The 14,612-nt window shown below is 39.1% G+C and overlaps 1 protein-coding gene across 1 annotated transcript in view; it reads left to right on the top strand.

Annotated features, from left to right (window-relative positions):
* The window catches only part of necab2 (N-terminal EF-hand calcium binding protein 2), a gene marked incomplete in the record, with an annotated part of 133,244 nt that extends 125,095 nt beyond the window's left edge, over positions 1–8,149 (top strand). Inside the window, 3 exon segments of the mRNA XM_035664951.1 lie at positions 4,153–4,230; positions 5,566–5,657; positions 8,064–8,149. Of these exon segments, the coding sequence (XP_035520844.1) occupies positions 4,153–4,230; positions 5,566–5,657; positions 8,064–8,092 (199 nt within the window).
* Between the last annotated feature and the right edge of the window lie 6,463 nt (positions 8,150–14,612).

Raw genomic sequence — 14,612 nt, 5'->3', positions numbered from 1 at the left:
AAGGATTTTCAAGGTCTGTTGGAACCTTTAAGGCCACTTTCCTAACAGATAAAAAGCCTTCCTTCAGTAAGTCACACACTCACTTACTTGACACTCTGCTCTCGGAGGACAAAATGTATTTGGTGATTCAGCTGAGGTCAATAGATACACACAGGTGGAGGGAGCCTTCAGGTGAAACACTAAATTCACCGGGCTTAAAGCAAAAAGTTTCTGTGCCTGAACTGTTTTCGGGGGTTATTAGAGAGTGTTAGGGTAATAAACACATTGTGTTTTTCCAGAGCTGCTGATGGAAGTAACTAATGAGCAGCCATCTCGCTTACTTCTCATCTCTGTTGAGAGTTGCGAATGCACAGTAAGGATCAGGATGTACGGATCGGGTAGCGACTGTGGCATAAGATGTTAAAAACATAGCCTAGTGAGCTGTAGGCTACTAGCCAGAGGGAGTGGTATGACGGCTGTGGTACATACCGCAACTCGTGTCAGAAAGACAAGGACACCAAATCGAATTGTTTCTAAATGTAAATCCTCACGTTTACTTGAAAAGTCGAAATGGCAAAAAAATTGCTTTAACCATTCACTCTTTCCTTAGTTGGAATCATAGTTTGGTAATTGTATCCAAGTGCAAGCACAGCTTTCAATGTCCCAAAAAATTTCCAATATTCAATATCCAAAGAATATGCATTATCCAAAGAATATCCAATACGTCTATCTTTTAGACTACACTTGTTGCTGCATTGTAAACAGAGTATGCTGCATAATCCCTCATAGCAAAATTGGTCTGGCCCAGTGACGGCACACACAGCCCACTTACACTTACACAGATACATACAACAGAATTCTGTGGGCCAGATCTGGTAGCCACATATATACAGACATAACCATATCTCAGCTGACTGTATGACCATAGCTGGCTCTGTTCTGGCCCTATGTTGGACCAGACAGGTTTCTCTCTTCCTCTCCTTCCCTATGAGCACTGTATGTGTAGTAAAGTGTAGATATATAGTTAAATGAGTAGATTTAGTCAGTAAACACTGGCTTGAACACTGAACACACATAAAACCATTGCCAAAAAACACAGGGTCAGAATAGGGCCGTAAGTGACTACCAGATGTGGCCCCCATGCGGACCGTGATTCAATTCTGTCTTTGAGCCGACTGTGAGCTGTAAAGCGATTGCCAAATTAGTTCGAAAGATTAAAATGATGATATTAAAAAAATTTCAGTAGCTTACTGTTTGCAGTGCATTTTCAACGTAGCGCGGCCATGTGCATTATTAAGCTGACACTACGCTGAGCCACAGTGTAAACAAAGGTTTTTTGTGTACACTATTACAAACTATAGGGTTCCTTGTGGCTGCATACATACATATACAGCCATATTCTTGCTATGCAATAGTTGAAAAAAAAGGGAAGAGTATTTACCATAAACATAGAATAGCTATATTTGAGAGTAAAATGTGCCAAAGAAATTTCAGCCTTTCAGTCATGCTGATGAGGCTCTTAGTTTTTGTTTGTTTTTAGCCTTTTTCAGCTTTTTCACTGTCTTGTTGGTCCCTTTGTTACTATTGTTACTTTATCAGTAAATGTGGTGGCAGCACAATGCTTATAGGTAGCAGAGGTAAATAATTCATGAGGGGAGGAGAAGCTTCGCTGAAGGAGGAAGCAAGCATGCTCATTACCTCTGAATAGACTTCTCTCTGCTGTGTGCTGTCTCCTTCTTTCTCTCTTTTGTATCACTGTGAGTCTTTCCTTTCCTCTCTCTTCATTTAATCTTGAGCAAACTAAGTGTCATAAAGTTTATTTAATCTCTGCCTCCAATGCTCATTATCTTTTGGGGTGAATATGTGATTATGTGTACAAACACTTTATTATAGCCATTTCATTTCTTTTAAAGCCCTGAGAAGGTTTAGCAGGTTTACATAGTAGGCAGCCTGTCCCCCCAGTGCCCTCCTCAGGTTCAGGGAAGAACTACCTTTTGGACAGTGTGTACGCTGCTCAGGCCAAGTGATAAACCCCAATCTACATATTACAGAAAATGGCAAAGCATTATACCAGGTAGCACCTTAAGAGTTTGCATTAACAGAGCATTTCAGTTTTTACTCATCCTGAATTAGCTGTATATTAGGTGTTCAATATGAAATTAATAAAAAAGACAAATATGATCAATATTCTATCATATGAATAAACTTAGCAAAATACTTTGATAAAACAATGTGAACTACTTTCATTAAATTATAGAAATGTATATTTTGATATTGCCCTGTTTGCAATCTGGCATTGGCATTCTTCTCAGTTATACCTTTATTTCACACCATCTTTCACCTTGCTCTGCCATGCCTCCTGCCTCAGCAACATTTACCAAATTTAGCAAGCTAGCTCCTGTTAGCTAGAGCAACAACAACGCTAAAGCAATTCTTATTATGTTGAATTTTTATATTTCTGGAGACAGGAATTCCTTTCACTAAATAATGATGTGAAGTTATTTAAGAGAATCATATCAGCATAACATTTTCCATTTATTACTGTCTGTCTTATTAAGTGATTACAAATGTTGCATTCAGTCATTTGTGTGTACATTTAGACACTATAATAGAGAACGCACTAAAATAGCGGCATTACTGCAGATAGTAAGACAGTAAGTAAGGGCTGGATTTAACAACATTGTTGACATGACAGAAAATATTACTTTGATTAAGTCCTGAGGTCTTTGATGGAGCTCAGGATGCCTGTTATGATCCACCTGCTGTCACTGTATAGACTCTCTGTGAAACAGTGTACCAGTCTGCTATATAGACAAACACAAAAGGTCACGTGCCTGTGCATTTAGTACCAGACTGAAACTCTACATCAGTGTGAGAGAGGCAAAACTCAACTTGCATGAAAGGTGATTTTTTTTCTTCTGTGTGTGATTTTGTGCTTGCACCATGAAAATTGCTTTAAAATTGAAATGAAAATTATGTTTGTGATAAGAGGTACCCCGAGCAGGCATAAATGCAAGTGTAATTTTGTGCCGAAACAAGTACCAGAATTGCACTGCGCCGCCTGATCTGCATAAACACAACCTCAGCTGCTCCACTCCTCTCCCTGCGTTTAGAGCCAGAAAATGACTAAACAGGCAGGTGCAACTAATGGACTTGAGTCGGATGAAAGTGGGAGTTGATGGTGCTGTCCGCTTTTTACCGGCACTAAATTAGAGGCCTTTGTGTCTTGTTGAACACTCTTTGTACCTTGGGCCAATTTCTTTTCTCTTCATAGAGCTTAAGCAGTTCACAGTCTTCTTGTGTTAAATGTTTAGACTGATTAAAGACGTAGAAAATACTCCTAATGACCTAACGTTGAATGCTGTGTTGATTGTTGAATGCTATATGATGCAGTGGCCAAGCCAGACAATTTTCATAAGGGTGGTCATTTTGGAGGGGCACAGAAATAATTCATTTTAACATTATTTCAGACACATAGGTCCGTATTAACATAACAAATACAAAATACAATAGATGGACAACAGCATAGAGACATAAAAGCATTGTCCAAAGGGATTAAAACACATTTGTTCCATTGTTACCAAAGACAAGAAGAGTACCTACTTTGGAAACTACATTAGCCAGGGCGATTGGTCAATAATTTTCTATGCTTGATATTTTACCCATTTTGTCTTTGATCACTGGCACTAATGAGACAACATAGAGTAAGAAGTAACATATAAATAAGTATTGTGTTCAGTTTATGTATGTGTATGTTCCCATATGAGAAGAAGGCCAGTGTCCTTAGTTGTTTATTTTTAGGAAGAAAAATGATTAAAATATTAAATCAAATATAGTGTGAAAAAACCTGATATTTTATTTATAGGGCGTATCGCCCAGCCCAACAATAATGTGACTTATATAATTGGCCAATAACATCAAACCTCCCCGTCCCCTCTCCATCATTCTTCTTTTACTCCCCCTTCTGCTACATCTAATTTATCTTTTCCCTCCTCTGCTATCACTTATGCCATCAATCTACTGTATACATGCATCTCCTCCTCTCACCTCCTCCCCCTCCATGATCTACTTACCATTCGGTCATAACTCTCACTTTCTCTACCCTTACCTTTTCACACCGCCTTCCCTCCTCTACTGTCCACTCATTCCCTCTCTCCTCTGTCTCTCCCCCAGTGTGACTGCGGTGCGTCTGCCGGACGGTTTATCCTTTGTCGTCTACGAGTTCTGGGATGGAGAGGAGGAGTGGAAGAGGTGAGTTTTCAGTGGCTTTATGTAACTTCAAAATAATAATATTTCAAACTTAAAGGGCCGTCCACACCAAGAACAATAACAATGTCAGCATCCACACTATATTTATCCTAAAATTGTTCAACAAATCGCTGTTTAAGTGTTCCCAACCATATCATTCGCCACTGCCATTCAGTGATATGAACCATAGATACGACTTGGCAACAGGACATACAGGAATTCCCTCCATCCAAACAACAGGCCGCAGCCTGAAGTAGTGAGCTGAATAATGGACAGGATGTGGGAGGATCACACCAGTGAGTTCAGAGGGGCAGTGTAAGGGCTTGTGTGTTACAGTCACCATCCTGTAGAGTTCAGAGGATGAGCCACTGAAGGACGACACTCCTATATATTCAGATTCATTTAGAACGGTGAACAGTTTCACTGGGACCACTTAGTAGGTGTCCTACATCAGGAATTACTGGACACCCAGCAGCAAATCAGAATCGAATATTCACCAATACCATAGTATAATTATAGTTATTGCTCTTGGTGTGGATGGCCTTTAATCCTAAACCCCAGGCTGATATCTGTAATACATGCCTGTAATAAGAGCTTGTTAATTTTCTGTGACTTGTGTGAACAAGCCTCTAAAAAAGCGCTAATGCAGTTAAAGTAGAAGTCTTCTGTGATACTAAAAATGAGCCAAATCAACAGGCAGAATGAAACATCTGTAAATGCTGAGGAAGGCCCATTGCTGCGGAATGGTTCCTTCCCAATGCTGATCCACAGTAAAAGTATTAAAAGTCATTACTGAGTGTGGACATTCATTTTGTTTCTTAAAATGCCCATGAGTCAGCACCCTGGCTCCTCTGAAAGTATTTTGGAGCTGAGCGTGCCTTTCCCTCCTGCCATTGTTTTCATTGATTGGTGATTGCCAAATAAAGAGAGCACTCACTTTTCTTCCATTAGTGTCGTGAGCCTGTTGGATAAATTCCTCCACACACATTTAATTAGCATTCTTCAGCCAGCCGCTCGCTCCAGAGTTGCTGAAGCACTTGAGTTGCGTCAGGTCATCATGATTTAGTGATGGCTCTGGTGCTGGGCTTGAGGAGAGGCTGCTGATGTAGCTGCCTGCTGATCTGACTTTCTGCTCCACTGCTCACAGCATCTAACCGCCATTAATATTTCAGCTCTTACAGTAAAGGCTAAGGGCCATGCTAAGCGGTTAGAGGCTGCATGCGCTTATGAGCAGGATATGCAGATGCATGTGCTCGTGTCCATACGTGTTATGTGCGTAGCTGTGTGTGTGTGTGTGTGTGTGTGTGTGCTCTCTCTCACCCTCCCTTCTGATTCTAGGCACCTCCAGTCGGCCCCCAACAAAGCCTTTCAGCATGTGAAGGTGGATACACTGTGCCAGCCGGAGGCCATGTCCTCTGTAGCCGTGCCAGGTCAGTGGTGAAACACTACACAGTAAAACAAGAGAATAAAATGATTTCTAACAGAAGTTAAAGGAGCAGTCCAGATTTTAGACATCAGGATCAGTTTCCTTTTCATGGGGAACACACCTGGGAAAAAACAAATGAAACCTGACTGTACTTAAGTACAATTTTGAGGTATTTTCTTATCCTTTTTACGTTACTTTATACTACTACTTCACTATATATAATTCATAACTACTTGATAAAATATAATCAACTAATGAATGATTATGTATTATTAAAGATTACTATAAACTTCCCAGTAATCCGTTTACCACCTCCTTTACCACCTGCAGCCAACAATATTATATATAATGCACATTTTTTCATAATGAGTGCAATTACCTTCGGTACTTTCATTTTGATGCTAATAATTCTGTACTTTTACTCAAGTAACACTTTGAATGACTATTACTTAAGTATGTAATATTTACTGTATGTATCAAAAGCAATTTTCTGGTATTAAATGTACTCAAAGAATTCAAAGTAAAGGCTGTTAAAGCTGCAGTAGATAACTTTTCTAAAAATAACTGTCATATTTGCTAAAAAAATCTGGTTCTTCTGGCTCCTCCTAGTGTTCCTAATGGCATTTGCAAGAATAATAGTTACTTACATAAAACTTACTTACTACAGCTTTAAGTAACATTTTGATTGCAGGGTTTTACTCAATATCAAATATTTTACATTGTACGTAAGACAATTATATTGCTAATTGTATTTAATTGAAAGTAGTGGCGGATAAAGTACCTGAAAGCCACACTAGAAATTGACTTTGGTAAAAGTTAAAGTCACCTATTACAATATTACTTGAGTAAAAGTTAAAGTATGTAATATTTACTGTACTTAAGTATCAAAAGTAAATTTCTGATATCAAATGTACTCAAAGTACAAGTAAAAGCTGTTAATAAAAAAGCATGTGGTCGGAATTTGGGTAATTATGAAGTTTATTCTTCAAACATACACATGAAAAATGCAGCTTATATTACACTTGAAGAAAAACAAGGTCTTCACAACTCGAAGAACTTTAACTTAAAAAAAAAAAAAAAAAACAGATTTACCCTCAGGAGCTGAAGGACTAATATAACTAATAAAGCCACTAGATTGAGTTATCCTGCAGCACATACTGTAGGCCTGGTACACATAAAAGAGACGTAACATGATATTTTGAATGATTGCTGTCTGATTACATTTGTAAGGGAACAAACAAACATATTAATCAAAATTATTGATTAAAGGATATCATATTTAAAATGTATTCCTATATGGTTTTTACATGTATCAGTCTCATCAAGAAGAACACATTTTTGATATTAAGTGGTAACCACCTTAATTACTGTCAATCTCAAAAGCAGCTGCTAACAAGTGATTTGACGCAGTGGACCGTACTGAATTGTGGGATACTTGTGGCTCTGAATACTGCTCCAAAACAGCTGCAAACTAAGTGTGTTGGCAAGTGTTGGCATTTTTGAGCCATGGGACTTTCCTACTAGCTTTTGCCGCATGAACACACACTCCAGTGCTCAAGAAAGCAAGTATGGACCCTGGGACGGATCAAATGTGTCAGCCTCTGCTGCTTCATTTTTGACCTGTTTTTTAATGTCTCTTGTAGGAAGTGTAATACTAATTCACTGCAGTACATTCATAATTTGGCTATCATTTTTTAGATTCATTCATTCATTGTTTAGTTGGTAAAATATCAGAAAATAGTGTCCCGGGAGCTGAAAATGACATCTTAGAATAGCTTGATTTGTCCAACCAACAGTCCAAAGCCATCCAATATAATGAAGATGGAATGCAGCCAGGAGCTCATTTGAGAATCTGATAACAATGAATGTGTGGCATTTGTTCTTGATCGATAACGGCACTGAATAGAAAACAATGGAACAAAATAGGATTAAAGTTAGTCAGTAATGAACAGAAAACAAGGAAATGATGTTAATATACACAATTACAGAGCAGAGCTCTAATGATACAGTGTCCTCCTAATCCTGAGAAACTGATTCGTGTTTAGTCAGTGAGGCTGGCTGTGTATTACTTGCTCAGATGCACTCTGAACAATTAAAGCAACCTGGCACTATTTAAAACGTCTAACATGGCATGCATCCACGCTCTGAGGCGGGGACTGTCAGTGACTTGAGGTGATGCTTGGCAGACTGACATTTTTTTTCTTGTCTAACTCTAATTTTTTACCCATCTCCCCTCACTCTCTGTCTTCTGTCTTTCTCTGCCTTGCCAAATTCCTCCTCATCTCTATTCAATCTGTTTCCTCTCATTCCCTCACACATCTTTCTGTCTGTACCCCCCTCTGGGGCTCATTTTCTTTTCTCTCTCAATCTCTTTCTCACTTGTCATCCCTCTCTCTCTCTCCGTTTACAGCCGCCTGGTGCAGTGTGAACAGGGACTGAGCATGAAGATATTCAACTACACGCCAAGACTCCTGGACACCCACTTCCTCTTTAACTCCTCTCCAACCCTAAAACCTTTTCCCCCCTGCGTTTCACTCGCTCTCACCCCCCTCCAAACCCCTCCTCTTTCAACCCTCACATTCCTCAACTCTTTTTGTAAGTACATGTTTACACAGTGCAAATGAATGGTGTCAACTGCAGTGAAAATTGAACTAACAGTGCATTTTACAATGTGAGATTCCTAAAATGCGTTTGCATCTCACCATAGTTGTTTGCTGGCTCAAGATATTGGGATTATGTCATGTTCACGTTTCAAGCAGCTTTGATCCACTGTAAAGTGGGGTTTGTCATGTAGCAAGGACCCTGGCGTTGAGTTTTTCATGTAGCAGTTACTTAGTTTTTGAATAGTGCATTTGGGAATGCGTTTTGTTTCTCTTCAATTAGGGTTGGATTTACCACAGGTAGCTCATTTAGCTGTTATTTCATCGTAGCTGCTCATCCCACATTTGCCTCCATACACAGTGTTCTAATGATTTTTTTAAAACTAAGCTACCCTACAAAATACTTTAGACATTATTCTTACATCGGCCATTTTGAACTCACATCAACATATTGAATAAATGAGGACTATCGACCGACCTAGTTGCCAGATTAGCTTGCAATCTCAGGAAAACAGAATGCTTGAATTTAGTTTGAAGGTTAGCTAGCTCCTTAGCTAGCTGTCCCCAAGTCACTGAGTTGGGGTAGTGTCAAGAAATATACATATTATGGTAAAAAAAACCATGATGGCCTTGCAAGCAGCGAATGGGCTTTTAGAAAGAAATAAGTATATTGTGTAATTTTAGAATTTCTGCACTGATAAGGACAAGAGCTAGCTAGGGCTAGCAAAAAGCAGAAACCAGAATCAGTGTTAGCTTCTGACAGCAGGCTGTAATAGGCCAAATTCCATTAGCCTGACTTTAAGACAACCACTGTTTTTCAAACATTTTTTTTTTTCTTGGGAAGGGTCAGTTTTGTAGTAGTATTAACAAGAGAGAGGGAGCTTTCACTCAATACCTAACTTTAAGCTACAGTCCTCTGCACGCTCGTGCTATCTGAGAACCAGGGTTACGTTGTAACTTTAGGTTTTAAATGCTTACTTACTTACTTACTTACATTTATACCAGTCTGTAACTGGCTGCAGCCACCAAGTCTGATTTTCTTATCGGCATATGTTATTTGACCTCAAAATGCAAACTTTTATTCTTTCAGACCTGTGAGCTTAATCTTGTTTCCGCACAATAAGTACATTTCTGCAGTGGCTGCTGTGGGAGTAATGTCTATGACGGTATATGAACTTATTTAGCATGTGTAAACAGCACTGGATTTTAATGAGCAACAGAACCCCAAACCCAAAACTTTGAAGACATTATGATTACATCTTACATCAGCACCAAAGGCCAGCCAATAGGAGGTATGATTAGATCCAAGTCTTCACAAATATTTGGGTATGTAGACACCAGTCTTTGATTGACAGACATGCAGAGGCACATTTAGAGAGTTAGTGATTTAGATCTTCATGTAGCTTTTATTTTATGAAACACTGGTTATGAGTTCAATCTCTGAATTTTAACATCAGGGTCATGTAAGATGTGAGATGAATAGATCGTTTTGCTGTCAAGGGATAATTCCTGACATAGAAAAGAATCTGCTGCTACCTTGAGACAGAAAAGAAAAGTAAAAAAGAGATAAAGGCAGCGCCTCACTGTTCTCCATGCAGCTAAAGTTTGTTTAATTTCCGCCTTCTGTTTATGTATTCCTTGTCTGAATTGGCGATGGGTAGCTTATATTAGCTGTGCAAGTCTAGTAGAGATTGTACATATGAAAATGTTGTTCTATTATGATTATATTTGTATTTATTGACATCTTTTAGTGCTATGGTGCAAAGTTTTTCTCAGTGGAAGTGGCAGTAGCTCTGTAGGCACTGCGGCTTCTCGTAACAGTTTGTTTGAATCAGAATACCTACCATTAGAAACTTCAGACAGAAATCCATCTGAATGACATTGAATATGAAGCCTTAAACATCACCACATGCTAGAGGAGGTTTTAAAAGGTTTTCAAGAGATGACTTTCTTTTTTGATATGGATTCCCAGTAAGCAGGGAAACGCCCACTAGTGGTCTTTCAGTGTGGAGCTCTTGGCATCAGACTACACAACACCAATATCGCAACGCATTACAATATTGATACAAAGATGGTTTCACTTTTGCATAAGTGATCAGTTCAGTTATCAACACATCACCGGGAAAATAACCTTCACTTCACATCACTTAGTATACTGTAGCTGATAGATCAACCACCTCAGCATCAATCTATAACACACAATGATCCTATATATTGCCACGGTCAACCCCAATTATTGGATACAAGGGTCCCTTACCCATAATTCAACTGGAGGACATTACAGAAAAATGTGGACCATCAGAATGCAAATGCTAGATTGGTCTGAACAGCAAAACATAAGACAAGACCAACATCTGGAAGCTCTGTTGAGAATATTATTGCCCAATGAGAAAGCTGTTCAGTGAAGGACACGTTTGGCCTCACAATAGAGTCTGTCATTCTTTGACTCCTGTGCATAGTTTTCATTTTGGCCTTTCTCTCTACGATGCATACAAGTAGATTGAAACCTCTACTGTACGTTATACAGAATTGTGACAATGTGTCTACAAACTGCTGAAAAAATAAGGTTCACACACTGAATAAAGTCTTGTCTTATTTTCTCTGTTTGGACTTCCCCATGGAACTGATCAGACCCACCTCTGCATCTGCTCTGATCTTTCTTGACAAAAACAAATCTCACCTTGTTACAAACTTAACTCATCCGTTTACCCTGTGAGGTCAAATTACCCAGATTCAGTCCCCGAGATGCCTCACCTAACCTCACCACCACCAACACCGCTACACACAGCCCACCAATCAGACCCTAACTCAGAAAGCACAATGTAAAAAAAAGTTAAAGATACAGTATATTAGAGGTTGTTGAGTGTGAAGAGAGTATTTAGAGATATATAGTATAACTGTTTATCTGGTTAAAGGTTTGTTGATGAATCACTCCTTCTTTATAGCTCTATACTTTCAAAAAGGTGCCATCTTGCCATCCACCTCATTGTTGACAATTTTCCTCTGTGAATGACAGCCTGTCTGTCATCTGCCAGTACTGTGGTACCAGTGGGGATCCAGCTACACCGATACCAATATCCATCCTGCACCGTGCCCTTCTTTTAGAGCACTGGGTTGCATTGCGCAGGGCAGGGCTATGTGGAAGTGTTGAATATTATTAAATATATTGTAACAGAATTATGTATTACAGTAGGCTTATAGAACAGGCATGCAAAGGCATTGCTGCTTTATCTGTGAAATGTCTCTACTAATCTCTGAGTGTCTGTGTTAAAGGTGTCCTGTGGAGTTTTTGACCACCAGTAGCGCTACAGGGCAATGTTTTCACTGTTTTGTTTGTGTGGTGCAGGCAACAGGGTACACATTCTTGCCGCTGGTTTCCCTCTATTTTGCTGGTCAGCGGTTAGTGGCGGTACAGCTGACAACAACATTAGTTAGACCTCAAGGAAACACAAAGTGGAGCTGTTCTGTCCCTTAGCATCTGCGCTTTAGCTAAAGTTGCAGGGGTTCTAAATGCAGACGCTAGCTAAACTAAATGGGCATAACCATGGTATAATGTCAAATAAGAGCCAAACAAATATTTAAATGACATGTGGACCAACTGACATTTTGGACACTAACATTGATTTGTGCAAATATAAAAAAAAATGTTAATGTAAAAAGAACATTACTTTAGTTACCTCATGAGATGTACTACTGGGAAAATTATATTTTAAATCCTGTGTCCTGTTCCCAGTAGCAGAAATCAAACATATTATAGTTGGTGCAGAATGCAGCAGTGAGCTTTCTGACAAACACTAAATGCAGAAACTGGATTACACCGGCTCCCTATAGAGTTCAGCTGAAGAACTCGGTAAACACCTTATTCTGCCACTCATTTGACTCCCTCATTGCTGTTTCTATAACACCATCTTCTTCCAAATGATCAGAGTACCACAGACCTTCCCTTACGTCTCTCTTAAACCGTGTGTGCGTCTGGGTTAGTTAATTAGTTAATTAAAACAAAACTAAAATTAGTTGTGAGAAAACATTTGTTAGCTGAAATAAAAATAAAAACTAGATTTCAGAAGAAGAAAAAAAAATAGAATATTGCATACTTACAAAATCAACTAAAATAAACTAAAAATATACAGGGAATGTCGTTTTAGTCTTTGTCAGTTTGGTCAATCAAAACAACCAACCAAGCACGTTGTCTGGGACTTACATGTATACACTAGTATTTATGGAAGTGGAAAGTGCAGTGATGGTTTAACATCTGCTAAGAAGTTATAAAATTTGTGTAAAATGTTAACTATTAAATATTATTATTATTATCCTGGCCATTAAAATTAATGCAAAAACCATGAATATCATGCATTTAGTATGATGTCATAAGACTGACTTTCTCTCAGCACCCCCAACTCTGACTGATTTCAGCATCCCTGCATATTATCAGAAAAAAAAATAATAAAAACAAATAGAAACTACCAGAACTCTAGTCTGTAGTTAAACCACAGTTAGGATTTCTACAGTGATTTTAGTTCCAGACAACTCAGATTTAACCCCATCCTAAATCTAAAACTGCAGCTAAGCTAGTGACAGAACAACAGTGAGAAACAATGAATGTAAACATGACTTTGGTTTGTTCCCAAGAAAGCTCCACAGACTACCTTTCACATCTTAAAAAATAAAACTACTCACTACGAACTGTCGAAGCTTGTTTGCGTTCGAGAGGAAGCTGCTGTATTCCGAATAGAAACATAAAGCCATATTGCATGGATTGATGTTTACATGTCAGTGACTCACTATACTGATAGCCATAGTTTTACAGTACTCGAGTGCCCAGCTGAATGCAGCCCAAGCGCTCTGATCGGAGGCTCCTGTCCTGTACATTGTGCCCAGCTTGGTTGGGTTGTGTATATGAGGTAGATAGTGAGTGAACTGTCAGAAATGCCAATACTGTTTCCTATTGATACATTCCTGAATGTCCCTCAGACTGTGCAACCTGTTCTTTTCTATCCTCCTACTCCTCAGTGCAACCTGTGCTTCGTCATACAATGGAAGAGTTGTGCCGTTGAGGTGCAGTGAAACATTGAATGTCTCCTGGCAACATGACAAGATTAACAATGGGAGGACGTTAGGCCTCCTGTAGGCAGCAGCAGTTTCTGTAGCCGTAGGGAAGCTGGTGGACAGGAAGCAGGTCACCAGGTTTACCTCAACAGGTGTTGTTACATGATACCAAGCCAATCAGGAATTTGCCAAACTGATCAAGGTCATAACTCTTCCCTTCTATGGCTGTGTTCTTTTCTATCCTTCAACTGAGTGCATGTCAACTGAATGTCCAGTAACTTCTTTGCTGTAGTATTAGGCCATGCTACTCTTCAATGGGTTTTGTGCATTTCTTACCTTCTTTCTTTTCTAGTATTCCTATGAAGGAGACAGAGACTAAAATCTATTATATAAAATATATATGACTAGAAAAATGGCATACAAGAATGAACATTCACTTTTATGGCAATGTTTAATGAAATATTAATTCTTAATGTATGTTTCAGTAAAACAGCTTTCTCTTCTTAAGTGTAGAGACTTATTGCAGGGATGCAAGTATTATATTTGGTCTTTAAAGAATATCTTGTTGAAATTCTAGACGATGTAGAGTGATGCAATTCAATAAAACAATAAAACTGAAAACTGTGCTTTGTGGCTTTTAAATCCTGCTGATGATTCACATTGGGGCTCGTTTCATGCTGAAAGCGTCTGGCACATCTGTGATTCATTTCAGCCTTCATTCATCCCGTGGTGGAGTGTCTGTCCTGATGGAAGTCCAATCATTCAGTGTGACAATCCTCAATTCACAAATGTTTACTTTATGGTTTGACGAGTGTTCAAATGAGGTAAGCCATAAACCTGAACTCAAACCAGCAGGGACCTACATTAGGACCTCCTAGAGCTCCTAATGGCATTTGCAAGAATCCACCGGCCCTGAACTAAAACAACCAATCAGAGCTGAGAAAGATAGTTGATTGGTGAGTCTCAGTCCCAGGGTCCCAAAGTGTAAGTCTATTTAATGCCCTGGGAATGAGACCCCAACCCAGTGAAAAGTGTCTTTTTAGCTTTCTTGGCTCTGATTTGTTGCAAGAACCCACCGGGCCTGGACGAAAACAAATACAAATTAGTAGCACTAGGAGGAGCCAGAGGAACCTGGTTGTTTCACAGATTATCTATGTTCTACTGTCAGGATTAATGACGTTTCAAGCTAATATGACAAAAAGTTATTTTTCTAAGTTACCATACTGGGCAGCTTAAGTTCCGCCTGTGCACGTCCATAACTCCAACACAATGAAATGCACAATGGAAATCATCACAAGAGAAGTACTCAGGAT

Source organism: Morone saxatilis, unplaced genomic scaffold (assembly GCF_004916995.1).
Source record: "Morone saxatilis isolate NCDOM2014 unplaced genomic scaffold, NCSU_SB_2.0 Contig2, whole genome shotgun sequence".
NCBI lineage: Eukaryota > Metazoa > Chordata > Actinopteri > Moronidae > Morone > Morone saxatilis.
This window is presented reverse-complemented; position numbering and strand designations above follow the sequence as displayed.